Source organism: Eleutherodactylus coqui, chromosome 6 (assembly GCF_035609145.1).
Source record: "Eleutherodactylus coqui strain aEleCoq1 chromosome 6, aEleCoq1.hap1, whole genome shotgun sequence".
NCBI classification, from domain to species: Eukaryota; Metazoa; Chordata; class Amphibia; order Anura; family Eleutherodactylidae; genus Eleutherodactylus; species Eleutherodactylus coqui.
The window spans coordinates 149,833,807-149,854,523 of NC_089842.1; the positions used below are offsets into that span (position 1 = coordinate 149,833,807).

The 20,717-nt window shown below is 42.8% G+C and overlaps 1 protein-coding gene across 1 annotated transcript in view; it reads left to right on the forward strand.

Annotated features, from left to right (window-relative positions):
- The window catches only part of BEGAIN (brain enriched guanylate kinase associated), a 181,624-nt gene that overhangs the window by 109,884 nt on the left and 51,023 nt on the right, over positions 1 to 20,717 (forward strand). The window contains exons 3-4 of the mRNA XM_066572405.1: positions 5,096 to 5,254; positions 9,869 to 9,935. Coding sequence (XP_066428502.1) covers positions 5,096 to 5,254; positions 9,869 to 9,935 — 226 coding nt within the window. The remainder of the gene's footprint in view (positions 1 to 5,095; positions 5,255 to 9,868; positions 9,936 to 20,717) is intronic.

A 20,717-nucleotide genomic window follows, 5' to 3' on the forward strand; every position in this document is an offset into this window, starting at 1 on the left:
GCAGAAGGTATAAGATTATGCAGTTCCGCTCTCCACGGCAGTGCCTACGACTACAGCAGATCAATAGGGTTTAATAGTGGAAGCAGAATTTAAAAATATATGAACAGGGGCGATCATACATCAAAACTCAAAAAATATTAAATGCGTCTATGATTTTTTTCAGGCTGGTGGTACTTGAGGTGGTAATTATGACTGTAATTATCGTCATTTTACAGCTCACAGTAAATGCTGGTAATGAGTTCACATCAGTATCTGACCTATAGACATATACACTCTTTGTCAAAAAAAAAATCCAGCCCCCAGAAGGAGTTTTGCTGCAAAAGTCGGCATGCAGTTACATCTCAGGCAGATATACTAATGATTAGAGTTGTGGTGTGATTAGATAAACAGTCTTGCCATCTGTAGCCCTAAAAGTGGTTCCACCCTTGGCCTACAAAAAGTCTCCCAGAGGCTCCTTGTGTGTAGTGGATCTCTTTTTTGACATATGTAGAGCTTGTTGACCAGTAGACATGTATTTACAACGCAATTGAAGAGATTTCGACCAGTTAATAGAGTTTGAGAGAGGGTGTATTATTGGAATGTGAGAAGCTGGATGGTTGTATCAACAAATTGCCCCCTACCGGGGCCATTCTGACCAGACTGTTAGGATGTGTTGGGACCGGTGGATGCGTGAGGGCAAGTATACAAGGTGATGGGCCTTAAGACAACCTTGACAGACCACCAGTAGAGAGGATCATTTAATAATCTGACAAACACAAGCATCTCCAACTATTTCATTGTCCGCCATCCAGAGACAGCTAGCCCCATCATTACATCCCCTGTGTCTGTTTGAAGCATTTCTATGTGCTTGCTGAAGGACATTTGCTCTCATGGTGCCCATTACAAGCACTGTCTTTGATCCCCATCATTGCCTCTGTTTAAAGTGGTATCGCAAGCAACAAAACTGGACTGGTACGGAGTGGAACTGGGTTGTCTTCAGCAACAAGTCCAGGCTTTTTTGGACACTGATGTCAGCTGTGTTCGTGTGTGGAGACCTAGAGGTGGGAGCCTCAATCCTTCCTTTGCTGTGAAGCGGCCCACTGCCCCCACTGCTGGTGTGATGGTCTGGGGGGGCAACACATATGACAGTTGGTCACCCCTAGTAGTGGTATGAGGGACAATGACAGCTCAGCGATATGTCCAGGACATCCTGCAGCCACATGTGTTCCTCTCATGGCAGGGCTTCTGAGAGGCATTTTCCAGCAATATAATGCTCAGCCGCACACACAAGGGGGTCACAGGAATGTCTCCACAACATTGTTACACAGATATTGACTGGCCAGTTGTCAGATTTATTGCCGAAAGCACATTTAGGACCATCTTGGATGCCAATTTCAACAGCCTAGAGGTGTGCACGATCTAGAGGCTCAGTTACAGCAAATGTGGGCCGATATTCTGTAGGATATCATACAGTACCTGTATGCCTCCATGCCCGCCCGTATCACATCTTGCATTCAAGCTAGAAGCGGCCGAACTGGGTAATAGAGCCTCCATGCCCACCCGGCTCACATCTTGCTTCCAAGCTAGAGGCAGTACAACAGGGTATAAGAGCCTCCATGCCCACCCATATAACATCTTGCATCCAAGCTAGAAACTACCCAACTGGGTAATAGAGCTTCCATGCCCATCTGGCTCACATCTTGTATCCAAGCTAGAGGCGGTACAACAGGATACTAGAGCCTCCATGCCCACCCATATCACATCTTGCATCCAAGCTAGAGGTGGCAAAACTGGGTAATAAAGCCTCCATGCCGGCCCGTCTCACATCTTGCATCCAAGCTAGAGGTGGCACAACTGGGTAATAGAGCCTCCATGCCCGCCCGTCTCACATCTTTCATCCAAGCTAGAGGCAGCCCAACAGGGTACTAGAGCCTCCATGCCCACCCATATCACATCTTGCATCCAAGCTAGAGGCGGCCCAACAGGGTACTAGAGCCTCCATTCCCACCCATATCACATCTTGCATCCAAGCTAGAGGTGGTACAACAGGGTACTAGAGCCTCCATGCCCACCCATATCACATCTTGCATCCAAGTTAGAGGCGGTACAACTGGGTAATAAAGCCTCCATGCCCACCCGGCTCACATCTTGCATCCAAGCTAGAGACGGTACAACAGGGTACTAGAGCCTCCATGCCCACCCATATCACATCTTGCATCCAAGCTAGAAGCAGCTCAACAGGGTAATAGAGCTTCCATGCCCGCCCGGCTCACATCTTGTATCCAAGCTAGAGGCGGTACAACAGGGTACTAGAGCCTCCATGCTCACCCATATCACATCTTGCATCCAAGCTAGAGGTGGTACAACAGGGTACTAGAGCCTCCATGCTCACCCATATCACATCTTGCATCCAAGCTAGAGGTGGCACAACTGGGTAATAGAGCCTCCATGCCCGCCCGTCTCACATCTTGCATCCAAGCTAGAGGTGGCACAACTGGGTACTAGAGCCTCCATGCCCGCCCGTCTCACATCTTGCATCCAAGCTAGAGGTGGCCCAACAGGGTACTAGAGCCTCCATGCCCACCCATATCACATCTTGCATCCAAGCTAGAGGCGGCCCAACAGGGTACCAGTGCCTCCATGCCCACCCATATCACATCTTGCATCCAAGCTAGCGGCAGCCCAACTGGGTACTCAAGCCTCCCTTTAGCGGTTCAATTTTCTGCAATCAATTGTCCTTTTGCTCTGATATTGTAATCCTTTATATCCATGTTACAATGACACATATAGAGTTTCATTCAATTCCAACTCCTTCTATTATTAGTGTATTACTTCTAATCTTTATTATTCATCTTGGTTTTCCAATGTGTACGTAAAAAATGTTGGTTGTCCATGATTTTTTGGATAAATTGTCCATCTAAACAAAAAATGCAAGTTGGCAACCCTGCCCCCTTCTACTGCCGCCTATTGGTTATCAAGAGGAGGGAGTGCAATACAATATGGCGATTGAAGCCAGCTATTAAATCTGTGTATACAGGGGATTTGGGGGCTGTATATTGGAAAAAAAAATATGCAAATGGAAAATGGAACAATGCTATACAGATGAAGATAGCATGCATGCTGCTCTGGGAAATGTAATATGCAAATGGAGAAGGAACACTAATGAGGGGCAAAAACCCCCAAACAGCTGTCTGTACATGGCTATTAGAGATGAGCAAACCTACTCGGCCACACCCCTTTTTCGCCCGAGCGCCGCGATTTTCGAGTACTTCCGTACTCGGGCGAAAAGATTCGGGGGGGCACCGTGGGTGAGTGGGGGGTTGCAGCGGGGAGTGGGGGGGAGAGGGAGAGAGAGAGGGCTCTCCCCTGTTCCCCGCTGCTACCCTCCGCTCCGCCACGCCTCCCCCCGCCCCCCGGCGCCTCCCGAATCTTTTCACCCGAGTGCGGAAGTACTGAAAAATCACGGTGCTCGATCGAGTAATTACTCGAAACGAGTAGGTTCGCTCATCTCTAATGGCTATCTTTTCCTTCTGCAGGAGACTCCGGCTTATATTCCCAGTCATTGTTACGATGCCTGTTAACAGGTCAGAAATTGACTTGCAGGAATGCTGCCTTCTTATAGGTGGCACTTTAAAGTTATTCTTCTATCTTCCATTTGCATATTAAATTCCCCAGAGGAGCATGGATGTCCTTATAAGTCTCCTCCCACCTACTAGGTGCTCTCCATGAGGAGAAACTATACCATCCTACCTTTAGATAAATGAATTGCCGACCCCTAAAAGTATATATTAAAAAACTGATCCACATAGAATTTTCTAAAATAAAAACTTAGTGCTAAAAGGTCTAAATGTACTTTAAAAAGGTATCATCAGGAAATGACATGTTGTTTAAAGCTGGCTGTTATTGTAAGTAAATGTATTTATGAGCATTTGAACAGGTATTGGCATCCTTAGGCTGGTTTCACACTGCCGCTCAAAATCGCACGAGATTTGTGCATTGTGAGACGCACAAATATGAACCCCATTCTTATGAATAGGGTCATACACATAAGTGATTTTTTTCCTGCATGGTACTGCGATGGATGCTATACGGGAAACAAATCGTGGCATGTTCTATCCTGCTGCTTGCTCTCGCAACGAAGTGCATATTGTATTCAATATGAACGGCGGCAGCATCACACTATATGCAAAGTGCATGTGATACGATGGGAAATCTCCCTTTGAAAACAATAGGAAAAACTTCGCGAAAATTCACCGCAGCCGAAAGCTGCAGTGCAGATTGCCTGTATCTCCGATGTTATGCAAGGCTGTTTTCACATTAAAACACTTTGCAGTCTCGAGAATTTAACCCTTTCCAATCCACTGTCTGACATCTTTAGGCATTCTGATTGAAGGCTGTACAGCTCTGCTGTCAGAAGACGTCCGGCAGGGTATTCTTACTGTATATTACTGGCCGCTCTGTTGTCAGGGGCCTGTCCAGCATGTCCCATACCACAGTACTGGCTCTAGCCAGCAGATGGCGCCATTGTATAATGGCAGAAAGAGAAAACCCCCTAGGAAACCCTGAATCCAAAATTGGATTGCAAAGGGTTAACATGGATGGTGATTCACGGCCCGATAAGGCCCTCGCCCGTGTGAAGTTAGCCTCTGTCTTTATTCTTTTGCTGAGCATTGACTCCCATTGATTACATCTACTATAAGGCTTACAAGCCATCCTGCAATAAAGGCAATATAGGAAGAAAGTGTCCGCCTCCAGTGTGGCCGCCTTCAGAAGTTTTTAGAAAGGAAATAAATCTGCACATTGTGCAAAAATAGAACAAACACGTTATTTCTATCATCTAATAGATAAACCTAAATTCATATGCATGGCATTCCTTTTGAGGCACATACATTACTAGTGAAAGTGTATTGTTGTTCCCTTCTACTGTACAAGATATGATGAAGGAATCTGCCACTTAGAGCTGAGTAACATTAATACTTAATGATAATTTGCATGCGCAGGAAGGTACGGTCTGAGATTAGCTTGTGGAGGCGCGGCAGCAGGCAGCCTTCTCCTTGCATTGCATGTTTGGATCGCTGCTAATTACACTTAGTGGAATATTTCTTCTCTTCAGCAGCTTGCAAGACCAGAAGGAAGAGCTGCAGAAACGCCTGTCGTACACAACACACAAGCTGGAGATGTTGGAGAACGAGTTTGATTCCACCAGGCAGTACCTGGAAACCGAGCTGAGGAGGGCTCAAGAAGAACTGGAGAAAGTGACGGAGAAGCTGAGGCGGTCAGTCTGTTCTTTCATCATAATCTCTAAGGCTATCTTCCCATTTGCGTTGGATTCCTTTTTTCTGCTCCTGTTATGGGAGCAGGAATGCGGAATCCCCTGGCTGAAACAATCCGTTTTATGACGGAACTGATCTGCGCTAAACAGACTTCATTGACTATATTGGGGTCCGTTCTGTTTCCGTTCAGCGCTAGAACTTCCATATGAAGACTTCGAATGCATATGTGAACATAGCCTTAGTATAAAATGTTGTGATACGTTGTAACTAAGCCTTAAAAATCTCAAAACTTCAAAAAAAATCAGCGGTGACTGCAGTTAACAATCTAGTATTTCACTTTCTTCATGTTATCCGCACCTGGAGTCAAGAAAGCTAAGACATGGAGGGTTGTTTGCTGAGGTCCTTGCACTGTAGAGTTGCTTTAGCTGCTTCCTGTGAAGGTACACTGGGCTCACCTGGAGTTTTGTGTCCCCCATAAGAGCAAAGTTGTGTTATTTTGTAGATAAAAGGCATCAGAAAACCATAAAGTGAGGGATTAATATTATCATTGTGTCTTAAGAAAATGTCTCCATCCAGAATACACTCTATTATGGTTTCCTCAAAGCACAAGAATATTCAGGTGAAACCTCATCTGATCCACAAGACAGCTTGAAATGTGTTGCATTGAGCTCACATAAAATGTTGCTTTAATTTAAAGTTGCCTTAGAAATCTCTAAGGCCATCACGTCATTGCCAGCCTGGAAGAACATCTTTGGGGGATTATAATTACTTTGCTCTGGGTTTTCTAGCATTCACTGAGAACAAATTAGTAAGTGGGAGTGAGGGAACTTGCTCCTTAGGGTAAGCACCGAATTATGGTCCATGCATAGCGGTTGGTGAATTACGGTAGTTCATTACTTACTGTATATATGTGTAATATATGTAGCTTTGTGTGTCATGCAATTATTTCTATTTCATTTTTTTCAGATTATCGTGGGTTTACTTGCAAATGGGGTGTGGCTTCAATCATGGGAGGGGCCTATGCATGAACAGCAGGGGGGCTGAGAGACTTGAGGGTAGACATTTTTCTGTTAACTATGGAAAATCTAAAAAGAAGATTATTTCAAATATACTTACTAGGGTAATTTTCCTCTTATGGAATCCATTCATTATACACCAAAGTTCCTCCATGGGCTGGAGTGCAACATTAGCCAGATCTCATAATCCTTACTTAGAATCCACTCACAAAAAAGGCACGCAGAAAGCACTTTTCCAAAAAGTTGCCTTTATATATAAAATCTCTTCCAAATTGTCAATCTATTTAATTATAAGTGCTGTAGTTGGAACAAGTGTGATGACACACTAGCAACATGAAAGCCATTTTATATAAAAATGCAACTTTTGGAAAATAACAGGTGTCTCCCGTACAGAACTGGTGGGTCACCCATTGTGACATCACTCCTGCAGCCAGAAACTGTTTGCCACGGCCAGTGATGAGTTGACACCCATTTTTGCACAAGGTACCAGCTGCAGGATTTTTCTGCCATATGCCTTTCATTTTTAGGGATAGGAAAACCTAGATTGTGTTCACATCTGGCGGATTTCAGTGTGGATCCACAACAATATTCGTAGTATGTGCTGCACTGCAGATCTTGGTGTAGAACTTCACCAAAATCCATGTCATTTGGTGCAAATTTTGATACTGATCCACAGCTGATTTCACTTTTTCAGTTGAAGCTTTGGATCTTGACATAGAATTTGATGCAGATTTTGGTGCAGAATTTCAGCTGCAGAAATCTGTTAAAATCTGCAGATTTTAGTGCTGATCCACATTGGGGGGATGTTTACATGGCGTAATTTACCGTGAAAAAATTCTTGAAATGCGACTTTCCGTGTCAGAATTCCACACACAGATTTTTCCCATTGACAGGAGAAATTCTCCATGTGGTTCTGCACCAAAAAGCCACAAATTTTGACGCAGTTTTGGGGGCAGAATTGACCGTGGACTTTTCCGTGGGAATTTCACTTCTGAAAATTGTATCAAAATCTGCGGCTTTCTTTCACGTTTTTTTGGCTTGAATTCAAACATGGATTTTCCTCTGTCAATGGACAAAATCTACGTGCGGAATTCTGCGATGGAAAATCAAGAAGTTGCTGGGATTACAAATTTCATTACTGAAAAACTTTTAATTTAAATTTAACCCACAAAAGGAGAAATTACGATAAGTATAAATGAGAAAAATTCTAGTTTCTTAGTAGAAACTATATATCCCTTATGACAGTGGTTTGCAACCTATTCAGAGCTAGGGAACTCTCACACATCAACCGACCATACTGATTCCATAGTATATAGATATATACAGGGGAGATGAAAACACCACTCCCCAGCAGCATACAGACCAGGTAGAATACATATGGAGGAGCTGACCATGTGCAAAATGCTGATGAACAGCCATTCACACGTACCATACATTGGGGGGGGGGGGGTGCTTAGTATTATACTTACTTACACATAAATACGGCATATTAAAGGTGTCAACCACACAGGTACATGCAGTGCACCATGCAGGCTTACAGCCTATTAGTGATGCTACTTCTCGATCCAGCAGGCTGGCCTGCTGGATCGAGAAGTGAAGCACAATAGTGGAGACATGCTGGGCTTTCTCAAGTATTCATAAGCCAGACAACTTACTGAAAAGTTACAAAAAAACCTGAGATATTAGTTGATATTCTGACCAAAATACTCAAGCTCACGTCAAGGGTCCTCGTTATCTTGCGAGGACCCCTTCACACATCGCAGCAGAATTTGCCACTGTGCATAAAATTCCACAACAAACATAACAGAATTCTGCAGGGAATTCCGCATCAAAATCCCCATTTAGGCATGTGGAATTTGGTGCAGAATTTTCCACACAGTGTATCCGCTGACTTCCACCTGTGTGAAAGATCCCTTATAGTCTCCCCCCTAGCTGGAAAGCCACCATTGTTATATGGGGTAAATAGGTAAGCCAGATTGATTAGCATGTTAAATTTAATGAATCAAGATCCCGTGCCCATGAAGCTTCACAGTGATTAATCTATTTCCCTGCTATGAGTTAATCCCTCATAGCTCCACTCTTTCTCCCTGCTATGGGTTAATCCCCCAATTGCCCTGCTCTGCCCCGCGCTCTCTCCCTGCTATGGGTTAATCCCTCGTAGCCCTGATCTCTCGCCCTGCTCTGGCGATCCCCGAGGGATATCCCCATAGTGCAGAGAGAGGGGCGGGGCTAATGGGCTTCTCACAGAGATTCCGCATAGAGGGAGCGTGGCTAGATGGGATCACTCTATCTCCGCCTCCTTTTCCCACACTCTCGGAGAAGCCCTGTAACCTCGACCAACTCTCTCTACCCACAATAGGGAAATCCCCTGGGGAGAGAGGTGGAGGGAATGTCTTACTGCCCCCGCTGCTGGGGAATTGCCAAGCAGTGGGGCTGGAGGAATGCTCCCTGCTTACAGCTGGACATTTAAAACATGCTGCCCAGAAGCACATTTAAAATGTCCCGCTGTAAATTCCTCTTAGTCCCCATGGGGATTAAGGGAACCTGTTAGCAGCGGGGAATTCCTCCTGTCAGCAGAAATCTTCTTTTCCTGCACAGAACTTTCCATAGACTACTGCTCCCATAGGAGTCTATGGAAACTCCTGTGCAGCTTGCACCAAATATAGGTCAGGTCTTTTCATGCAGCACGGGCCTTAGATGCGGGCATCGTAGCCACACCTGTCCTATTTTTGATTGGTGTGAGTATTTAGCGTGTCTAAAATTTCTTCATGTGAACGTTTCTATAGGAAACCATCGGTTCCTATAGAAGCTCTCTTTCCATGTGCCTCTAATGCGCCAAAACAGCGCTCATTTGAATGAGGCCTCCATAGAGAGGTTGAGCCTCAAGATTCCCATTACTTTTTAGTCTAGTGCAGGGCAACAATGGGAATTCTATTTACCTATCAGCTCTGTTTTGATACAAAGTGTATAATGGGGAATTGTCATTCATGCAATTGTCTATTATATTAAACTTGGACATTATTATGTGTCTTGCTGCGTTCTACAGATATATGTATATACACACATCATATATATGCTAGACGACACATTTGTGTTCACTACTCTTGCTGTAGTCTAAAGCATTCTTTAAAACAGCCCCCTCCACCAGAACAAATGTATCACAGAGCCGCATACGAGATGAGGCCTTAATGGCTCCCGTCTGCCAGATTTTTTTGCAGAGTTATCAGCCTGACAAAAACAGCTCTGATTCATTGTTTCTGCAATATTAAGAATAATTAGCGGACACAGTAAGTCATTAAGGAGGCGGCGGGAGGTAGCACTGCCATCACTCTGCTGCAATTCACAAATGCATGATAAATATTCAAAACCTGCAGGGGCTGGCTCTTAAAGGGGCATTTTAGTTACGGTAAATAAAGCACATTCGTTGCACAATAAAAAGCTATACAGTTTCACAATATACTTTGAATCTCTCCGCTTTCAAGATCTCTGCTTGCTGCCATCTCTGCACTGCTCAGCTTTTTTATGCAGGTTTTATGTGGCATCTTAAGAAAACTACAGACCTGCCACATATTGATGTCATTGTGCTTGTATATTTTTCAGAATCCAAACCAATTACTTGTCTTTACAAAGAATAAACCAAGAGCTGGAGGAGAAGCTGCACCGAATGGTGAGTGGTGCATGATTTCATCTCTACTGTGTATCATGAGAAGAGGAACAAACACTTACAACATCCTCATTGTCGATCGGAGCTCGTTACCAATGGCAGATTATTATCTGCCCATGTAAAACCATCCTAATAACAATTCAAAGAATAGGAATGCGGACCCTGCTTGCCAGAGAATACTATCTACCGTATAAGGGTGTCAGTGCACATGGAGTAAAGCTCATAGGAAAAATGAATAGCAGGCAATCATTGCCTTTAGGTACTAACTTACATATCAGTTTTAAGCTCCTGACTGCATCATCACTTTAAGGGCTTATTCACACGTGCGTAGCTTTTTTCGGATGGCTGTGTTATGGCCGCAGTGCGACCGAAAATTGCATGAATGGGCGCACAAATCTGCTGTTTGTGCGCCCCGTTTTAGATGGCCCAGGTTTGGCGCATATACTGCGCGTCCGGGTCCGGCTCTGCTAAACTGCCTCCCCCATTCCACCCCTTCTCTGGCTCTTGGCAAGAGGATAGGACGGGAGCTAGTGTGCTCAGCAACTAGCTCCCACCCCGTCCCATCCCAATTCACACAGCCAGCAAGTGGCAGAGAGAAGTAGGGAAGGGGTGGGAGTTTAGCAGACAAGCTGCTAAAATCCATCCCAAATCCCTTCTCCAACAGCTACCATAGGCTCCCATAGGAGTCTATGGCAGCCGCTGCCGTATTCTGGCCAAGAAAATAGTTCCTCAATTATCTTTCCTGGATGAGGTAAAAGCTTTTGCTCTGCGGAAATATGCCCATCTGAACTGATACATGGTAAACCAATGCATCAGATGGGCAGCATATATCAGCCGGCCGTGAAAACAGACACGATATACGCTCGTGTGAATGAAGACTTAGACAAATAGGTGTGACATAAGTAGTAAAAGTGCATGCTTTGTACAACAATGGTCAGTAATGCTGCTTCAAAGGTCAGATATCAAACTTAGAACTGCAGTAATACAAGGTAGCAGTGCTAAGCCAACATACCTGTCCTCAAAGCAGAGCCAGTATTTTGTCAATTTTTGCTAACAATCAGATCATAGAATAAACAAACTACACTGTATACTGTGTTCTTTATGTACAATAAACTACTATAATACCTCCCCTTGTGTAAAAGAATAAAACTACTACAACACTGTCCTCTATTTAAAAAACACAAGTATTATAATATTTTTCTTTATTCACAAGAATATAACAACTATTACACTGTCACGTATTTACAATAATATAGCTACTGTAATACTGCCTGCTATGTACAAGAATATAACTACTAAAATACTGTCCCCTATTTACAAGAAAATATCTACTATAATACTGCCCACTATGTACAAGAATATAACTACTATAATACTGCCCCCTATGTACACGAATATAACTACTATAACACTGCCCCCTATGTACAAGAATATAACTACTATAATACTGCTCCCCATGTACAAGAATATAACTACTATAATACTGCCCCTATGTACATGAATATAACTACTATAATACTGCCTCCTATGTAAAGGAATACCACTACTATAATACTGCCTCCTATGTACATGAATGTAACTACTATAATACTGCCTCCTATGTACAAGAATATAACTACTACAATACTGCCTGCTAGGTACGAGAATATAACTGCTATAATACTGTCCTAATGTACAAGAATATAACTACTATAATACTGCCTCCTATGTGCAGGAATATAACTACTATAATACTGCATCATATGCACAACAATATAACTACTATAATACTGCCTCTATGTACAAGAATATAACTACGATAATACTGCCCCTGTGCACAAAAATATAACTAATATAATACTGCTTATATGTACAAGAATATAACTACTATAATACTGCCCCTATGTACAAGAATATAACTACTATAATACTGCCTCCTATGTACAAGAATATCACCACTACTATAATACTGCCTCCTATGTACAAGTATATAACTACTATAATACTGCCCCCTATGTACAAGAATATGACTACTATAATACTGCTCCTATGTACAAGAATATAACTACTATAATACTGCCCCCTATGTACAAGAATATTACTGCTTTAATACTGCCCCTATGTACAAGAATAAACCTGCTATAATACTGCTCCCTATGTACAAGACTATAACTACTATAATACTGCTCCCTATGTACAAGAATATAACTACTGTAATACTGCCTCCTATGTACAAGAATATAACTACTATAATACTGCCTTATATGTACAGGAATATAACTAACATAATACTGCCTCTATGTACAAGAATATAACTACTATAATACTGCCTTATATGCACAGGAATATAACTACCATAATACTGCCTCCTATGAACAAGAATATAACTACTATAACACTGCCCCCTATGTACAAGAATATAACTACTATTTTACTGCTCCTATGTACAAGAATATAGCTACTATAATCCTGCCCCCCATGTACAAGAATATAACTACTCTAATACTACCCCCTATGTACAAGAATATAACTACTATAATACTGCTCCTATGTACAAGAATATAACTACTATAATACTGCTCCTATGTACAAGAATATAACTACTATAATACTGCTCCTATGTACAAGAATATAACTACTATAATACTGTCGCCTATGCACAGGAATATAACTACTATAATACTGCCCACTATGTACAAGAATATAACTACTATAATACTGCCCCTAGGTACAAGAATATAACTACTATAATACTGCCCCTATGTACAAGAATATAACTACTATAATACTGTCCCCTATTTACAAGAAAATATCTACTATAATACTGCTCCTATGTACAAGAATATAACTACTATAATACTGCCCCCTATGTACAAGAATATAACTACTATAATACTGCTCCCCATGTACAAGAATATAACTACTATAATACTGCCCCTATGTACATTAATATAACTACTATAATACTGCCCCTATGTACATGAATATAACTACTATAATACTGCCTCCTATGTAAAGGAATACCACTGCTATAATACTGCCTCCTATGTACATGAATGCAACTACTATAATACTGCCTGCCATGTACAAGAATATAACTACTACAATACTGCCTGCTAGGTACAAGAATATAACTGCTATAATACTGCCCCCTATGTACAAGAATATAACTACTATAATACTGCCTCCTATGTGCAGGAATACAACTACTATAATACTGCATCATATGCACAAAAATATTACTAATATAATACTGCTTATATGTACAAGAATATAACTACTATAATACTGCCCCTATGTACAAGAATATAACTACTATAATACTGCCCCTATGTAGAAGAATATAACTACTATAATACTGCTCCTATGTACAAGAATATAACTACTATAATACTGCCCCTATGTACAAGAATATAACTACTATAATACTGCCTCCTATGTACAAGAATATAACTACTATTATACTGCCCCCTATGTACAAGAATATGACTACTATAATACTGCTGCTATGTACAAGAATATAACTACTATAATACTGACCCCTATGTACAAGAATATTACTGCTTTAATACTGCCCCTATGTACAAGAATAAACCTGCTATAATACTGCTCCCTATGTACAAGACTATAACTACTATAATACTGATCCCTATGTACAAGAATATAGCTACTATAATACTGCCTGCTATGTACAAGAATATAACTACTATAATACTGCCTTATATGTACAGGAATATAACTACCATAATACTGCCTCCTATGAACAAGAATATAACTACTATAACACTGTCCCCTATGTACAAGAATATAACTACTATTTTACTGCTCCTATGTACAAGAATATAACTACTCTAATACTGCCCCCCATGTACAAGAATATAACTACTCTAATACTGCCCCCTATGTACAAGAATATAACTACTATAATACTGCTCCTATGTACAAGAATAGAACTACTATAATACTGCCCCCTATGTACAAGAATATAACTACTATAATACTGCTCCTATGTACAAGAATATAACTACTATAATACTGCCCCCTATGTACAAGAATACAACTACTATAATACTGCTCCTATGTACAAGAATATAACTACTATAATACTGCCGCCTATGTACATGAATATAACTACTATAATACTGCCCCCTATGTACAAGCATATAACTACTATAATACTGCCCCTATGTACAAGAATATAACTACTATAATACTGCCCCCTATGTACAAGAATATAACTACTATAATACTGCCCCCTATGTACAAGAATATGACTACTATAATACTGCTCCTATGTACAAGAATATAACTACTAGAATGCTGTCCCCTATGTACAATAATAAAACTACTGTAATACTGCTTCCTATGTACAAGTATATCAGTATTATAATACTGCCCCATGTGTACAAGAGAATAACTCATATAATTCTGTTTCCTATGTTAAAAACTATAACTTATATACATAGAGGGTCGGAGTGGTGGCATACTTCCCACAAGTATAATTAGTAATCCACAGTAAATGAGCCTTATGATGCAGTTCCCTGCATGCAGATAGACATAAGGGGGTAATATTGGGCTTCTATAAAGGTGTGTTCTCCATCAGTTCTTAATAACCTTAAGCTTTCCACACAGCATCAGCTTTGAAGACTGCACACGCTTAAGAGAAATCCAACTTCTCGCTGTACGTTATTAGTTCAAAGTGAAACAATCCCCTCATATTTCTTCCTCTTTGAGTAAAGCTGGGAAGTTGGCTTTGGGTAATGAAAGTATCAAAGTGTAGAAGTGGAATATGACATCTTCCCGGGCTGAAGATCTGGACAGAAAATCCTGTTAGCATGGTGCATTTGCAGAAATAGTCAAGGATCATGAAAGCTCTGAGGGATCAATCTATATCTGCCTTCAACAGCCCAGATGTCAAGCGTTCATTCATCCTCATCTTACAAAAATTTCAAATTCCTGCAACTTTTTTTTTTTAACATAAAATGAAAAATAAGAAATCTTATGATGGTGTTTAAATATTGTGTCTTGTTTGGCTTAATCAGGATATGGGAGTCTTCAACCAATTTATAACAGTGGTGTTTAGTGCTGGAACGTTACAATCAGAGACCCTGTATTGTGTCGTATTTCCTGCAGCGCTGATGCATTGTAGCAATTCAGTATCATTCAAGCTGTAGTGGAGTCCCACTAGGACTCGGCAGGAAGCTTAAGAGAATACCTCTTACAAGATGTATACAGTACCTGTTCACAAAGTACTCAAGACAACTTTACAGTATATACAACACCTTATGAGTTTTCTAATAGATTTACCGTAACTACTAGTATCAACAGGTACGCCCCTTCCCAGAAACAGAACCAATACTCCTACTATTCATGTATAAGACTCCACATTATACTTGGTTTCTCTAGATCAGTGATGGCAAACCTTTTAGAGACCAAGTGCCCAAACTGCAACCCAAAATCCACATATTTATGTCAAAGTGCCAACATGTCAGGGGGCGGGGCTTGGCACGACGTATGATTTTACCCCCGTCATTCTAAAAAGCACAGGGCCGCTTCAAAATAGATAGTGTGCAGATTTTGACTGTTTTTTGGATGCCGAAATACTGCAGAATGTCCACCCCACAGCAGCCCCCAGTACGATAGCGATGCCCCTCAGCGGCCCCGAGTACAATAGCGACACCCCTCAACGGCCCCCAGTACGATAGCGACACCCCTCAGCGGCCCCCAGTACGATATCGACACCCCTCAGCAGCCCCCAGTACAATAGCAAAACACCTCTCAATGGCCCCCAGTATGATAGTGACACCCCACAGCGGCCCCCATTGTAATGGCAACACCCCGCAGTGGCTCCCAGTGTAATAGTGACACCCCACAGCAGCCCCCAGTGTAATAGTGACACCCCACTGTGGCCCCCTGTATCAGTGACATCCCCACCCCCCTTCCCCGAGACCCTATACTTACCCCCTCCTCCTCTGCACGGTGTTGCACACTGTGACGTCTGTGTGCTGCCGGACGCCTCCTCCCCCTGCCCTTGCAGAACCAAGTAGTAGGAGACGTCAGGGGAGGAGGATCCCGGCTGCACACTGACGTCACAGTGTGCGCCGGGATCGGCGCTGTTATCAGCGGTGCTGAGTGAATGCCGGTAGGGAAGCTGCTGCTCTTGACGGTTTTCACAAGTGTTGAACGACCGATGGTGGCGCGTGCCAGCAGGGAGGGCCCTGCGTGCCGCCTCTGGCACGCGTGCCATAGGTTCGCAACCACTACTCTAGATGAATGAAGAGACAACGAGATTAACAAATATTGGAGAGATGGATAGATACAGTATGCACAGACGGAAGGTAGACTTGGTTATTCCTTCCAGCTCAAAATACTGGGTACGAATGGAAACCTGCTGAAACACAAACCATTCGGTCTCCGTTTCAGCAAACTCCATCTTTAGAAGTTAGTGGTTCCATCCTAAAGTAGACCATGGATGGCATCAAAAATAAAATATGAATGATAAGATAAACATGAGATACAGATAGATATTAAATTAGACTTAAGATACAGATAGATACTAGATAGATGTGATAAATAAATAGATTAGATATGAGACAGAAAGAAAGACAGATCATTCATTAGACATAGATACAACAGATAGATATGGGATTATCAAGAAAGTTACACAAGCCGAATGATCACTAATACTGTATGATTGTTTGTCCCCATAGGCTGACTGTACATCTTCCTGTTCACACAGATGTGCCGCCGGTCACCGAGTACTTTTATGCTCGCATAAACAGGCTGATCAGCTGATGAATGAGCCCTTTAAATGGTCCAACTGGTGAATGAGCATTGGATGGTATGCTCTTATCTTGGATGTTCTTTGCCCTTTTCCTGGTTTTAGTAGACTTCTGTGGAGACATATTCACCAGAGGCAGTGATTTCCAGGGACTGGTACAATGTGTTATAACCGGTGACAGCACTTGATTATGCAGAGTGAACTTGTATTTGTTTAGCTTGTGCAGAATTCTTTATATGCAATTTAGAAAATCCAATTTTGTATAGACGCCTGTGCTAAGTGATCTTTGGGGCGGCTTTGTGCGGGAGTTTACATATTGACACTAAAAACTGGTGGAGATGAAGAAGAAAGTGCCTTATTATGACTGTCAGTGACCCACTGGGTGGCTGTCAGGTTTTTTGTGAGGCCTCCATGCCTGGTACCATATAAGGTACTTGGCTAGATGAATGCTAGTAACACTAGATTATATAATTTCAATGCAATGTGCAATGTTTTAAAAATCTGCTGTTACTACTCAGACCACAGATAAAGTGAAAGCAAGTACAATAATAATTATTAATAGGTGTTTTTAGAATGTTTAACAGGTGACAGGTGCAGAATATGACTCCAATTATGGAGAGGATTTACAACAGTTCAGTTGAACAAACAATGCTTTACTGAATGTACAATAAAGAATAATATGGTAATAACATATTACAGTATTAGGGCTCAGTCACACGGGCGCATCGGCACCTGTACACCGGCGCCAATGCGCCCGTGTGACTGACAGTTAGAAGATAGCCGTACCTGAAGACAGACGTCTCTCTGCAGCGCTGATGCAAGAACACATGACTGGTAATGAAGCCAGTCACATGTTCTTTCCTCCGGCGCTGCAGATAGACGCCCATCTTCAGGTACGTCCGTCTCCTTCCTGCAGTAACACGGGCGCCGATGCGCCCGTGTGACTGAGCCCTTATTTGGATACACTGCAAACAGTTTACTAATGTTCAACTAACGCCTTACTGGTGTATCTTGATGGCACTGGAAGCTAGACGTTTGACAGGGCTTCATGGGGGAACACTGCTGTCACACTCCTAGCTCCCGATTGGCGGAAGAGCACAAAGTCCTGGAAGGTTCAGAAGCTGTGTCTCAGGTCTGTGAGGCGCGCTCCCTCTATGTTCCCTAGCGCAGTGCTGGCCCCTGTTACCCGGCTGTGTCAGACATGACCCCGGCGCTGTTTCCTGGCAGCTTCAGGGAGGCGAGTTCTGTGTGTGTTAGCCGCCTCTGGTGACCGGACTATCACGCACCGCAAAGAGATCCCCTGTGCTGCAGTACTGTGCGCCTCTGCCACTGTTTCTCCCCGCTGTTGACTCCCTGCTGCTGGCCGCCCTCTGAGCGGGGGTTGTAGGTACGGCAGCCGCGATGTAAAACTTACATGGTGGGGCCAGGATTGGGGGCCCAGCTTTTGGGTGCCAACAGGAAAGCCTCTTCACGCCGCTATGGCCTCCCTGCTGCTGACCACGCTGTGGCCTTCTACACAGAGGAGGATGCCGGCTTTTGGGGCTTCTGCAGCCTATCATGTACAGTGGGTATCACCCCCCTGTCAATCCTGACTCCATCAGGGCTTGCTGGTGGCGTCCAGATACACCAGTACCCCCTAACGCTATAACTTAGTTGGTACACTATAATTAGGGTGTCCTTAATATTGTGCACGCAGTATAGAATTATCACATTCAGTAAGTGGTTTACCCTGTCTAGGGGTAAATATCTAGATAGACGTCACTTAAAAATAAGTCTTCTCTGAAGTAGCTTAGTCTTGCAGGAACTTTAACCAAATGACTAAATCCAGTACCTGAAATCTGCCATCGCTGTCCTAAACAAACTAGTAGCGCAGAACCTTTGGGGTGGCTGTACAGCGATGAAGTCAGAATAATCTGTTTTGCTGGTGAAGAGCCTGGATGATGGTACTGACGATTACACAAGAAATCCACAGCAAAAAGTATTCCTTAAAAACTATGACTTTATTGATATCTAATTAAAAATACCCTTAGACAAACACTTTAAAAAACATAAATGCTAAACGCAGTGATATAAGTGACAGGGACATGTATGATGTATAGGCAATGCAAATATGATGAAATCACAGAAATAGAGGAAAAAGGAAACCTCCAAATACTCAGGATCCAATGACAGAAATACTAATGGCAGGGACTATTGTATGAAATGAATGACATACTCTCCCCAGATCTTCATAATAAGAGAGGAGCGTCCAGGAGCTTTAATAGATAATACCTATGGACTACAAGCACCCTGCCTGACTGTAGGGCAATCACCCTGAGAAGGATGACCCCAGTCATGGTGGATGTCACCTACAATGTGCCTATTACACACTACACACGTCAGTCACCTCAAAAATGCCCAACACCTTTCCTCCAGTTCTATTCTTACCGGAATCATCAGGGGATTAAGATACATTGGAGACAATAGTAAGATGACCCACCCTGATAAAGTGACATCCAAATGGTGACATAATCATCCACTACTCAAAATGGGGTATATAAATGTCACTTACTACCACCCATCTTCAAGAAACAGCCTGTCTCAGCATGCCGCTATCCCACATGAACATGTAGGATGGCGCTATTCCGATGCACGCCGTTCCTGCATTTAAAGTCCTCAAATTGCATGGGAATACAAACACACATCTGGGGAACACTGTGCTCCTCCCAAAAATTGGTCAAAATAGTCTATAGCTGTAACAGGCTGGTGGTACGTGCCACGATTCATGATGGTGCCACAATGACAGACGGAGACGGAGGCGGCACATTTTCACAAATAAAACATTTACTCTACTTTTGCATAATAAAGGATTGCGCTCCAAAGGAGGGTTAGTGTACTTTAACGTTATGTAATAACTAAATGTGAGAAGCAACACTACTTGATATATGTTAGGTGTCCAAAATGTATTTCTCATCACTTGGCGTCTCTCACCATGCTTTTCATCTACATCACTGCCGCAGCTCCTCCTGGCAGCAACACGGTACGTGGCATTCCTCATATTTTCCTGTGTCTTTTTCTACTTCTCATTACTGCACCGTAACTGCTAGATAATATCATCACTAGGGCTGTTGTCCCCAGCCTCAAATACCCCGTAGGAACAACATCCTTAAGTGGAATACGTAACGCGTTTTAGATGTCATCCATATCTCCAGAGGTCATCACATCAATACAAGTCCTGCATCACATTACTCTACGTTTTTCTTGTTGCTAGGCCATGGGCCTCACTGTGCCATTCGATGTCCTTCGTCATATATGCCACATACATTATGTATCAGTAAAACACTTCATGTATATATGACACTGCTATTACCTTTACATAACTACATCACCCATAAACCCATTAACCCTTGCAAGGCCTAGCTCGAACCCACACTAAGGCATCATAACTAGATCCCATTTAGGCTTTCACAGTCCTGTGAGTCCATCACCCCACCCTGGCGAAGGATTATACTTCATACAATACAGGGGTGTGTAGCCTGGTCCCACATATTCAAAGTTCCACTTGCTGCTTGCTTTTGATTCACTTATGGTCTGGTGCAGGTCTTAGGCACCATCACAGTGTCCAGCACTATGGGGAGGGAGTCTTCCTCTCCTCCCCCAATGCTGCGGTGCACTACACCCCAGGAATGTGTCCAGGTCATCACCTTCGGCCCCCAGGAATCTCAGGGCCCTTTGATCTTTCTCTTGGTGGGTCACTGCTAATAGTATACTATATGGTACTCCGTGATCGCTCTCTGCTGCTGGCTTAAACTCGGTAACATATGCAACATCGAATTCTACCATGTAGGCACGTCACAGATGAGCCTGTTGGGTGGTAGCTCAAAGTGTGGCTTTACCTCCACCAGACAAGAGGTGGCTGGGTGTGAATGCCGACAGTATGAGCACAGTTTCCTGGCCTTTTCCAGCAGTGGATGTAAACCTGGGTAATGGCTTAGGAAGCATTGGACTACCATGTTCATCACATGGGCCAGGCAAGGTACATGTGT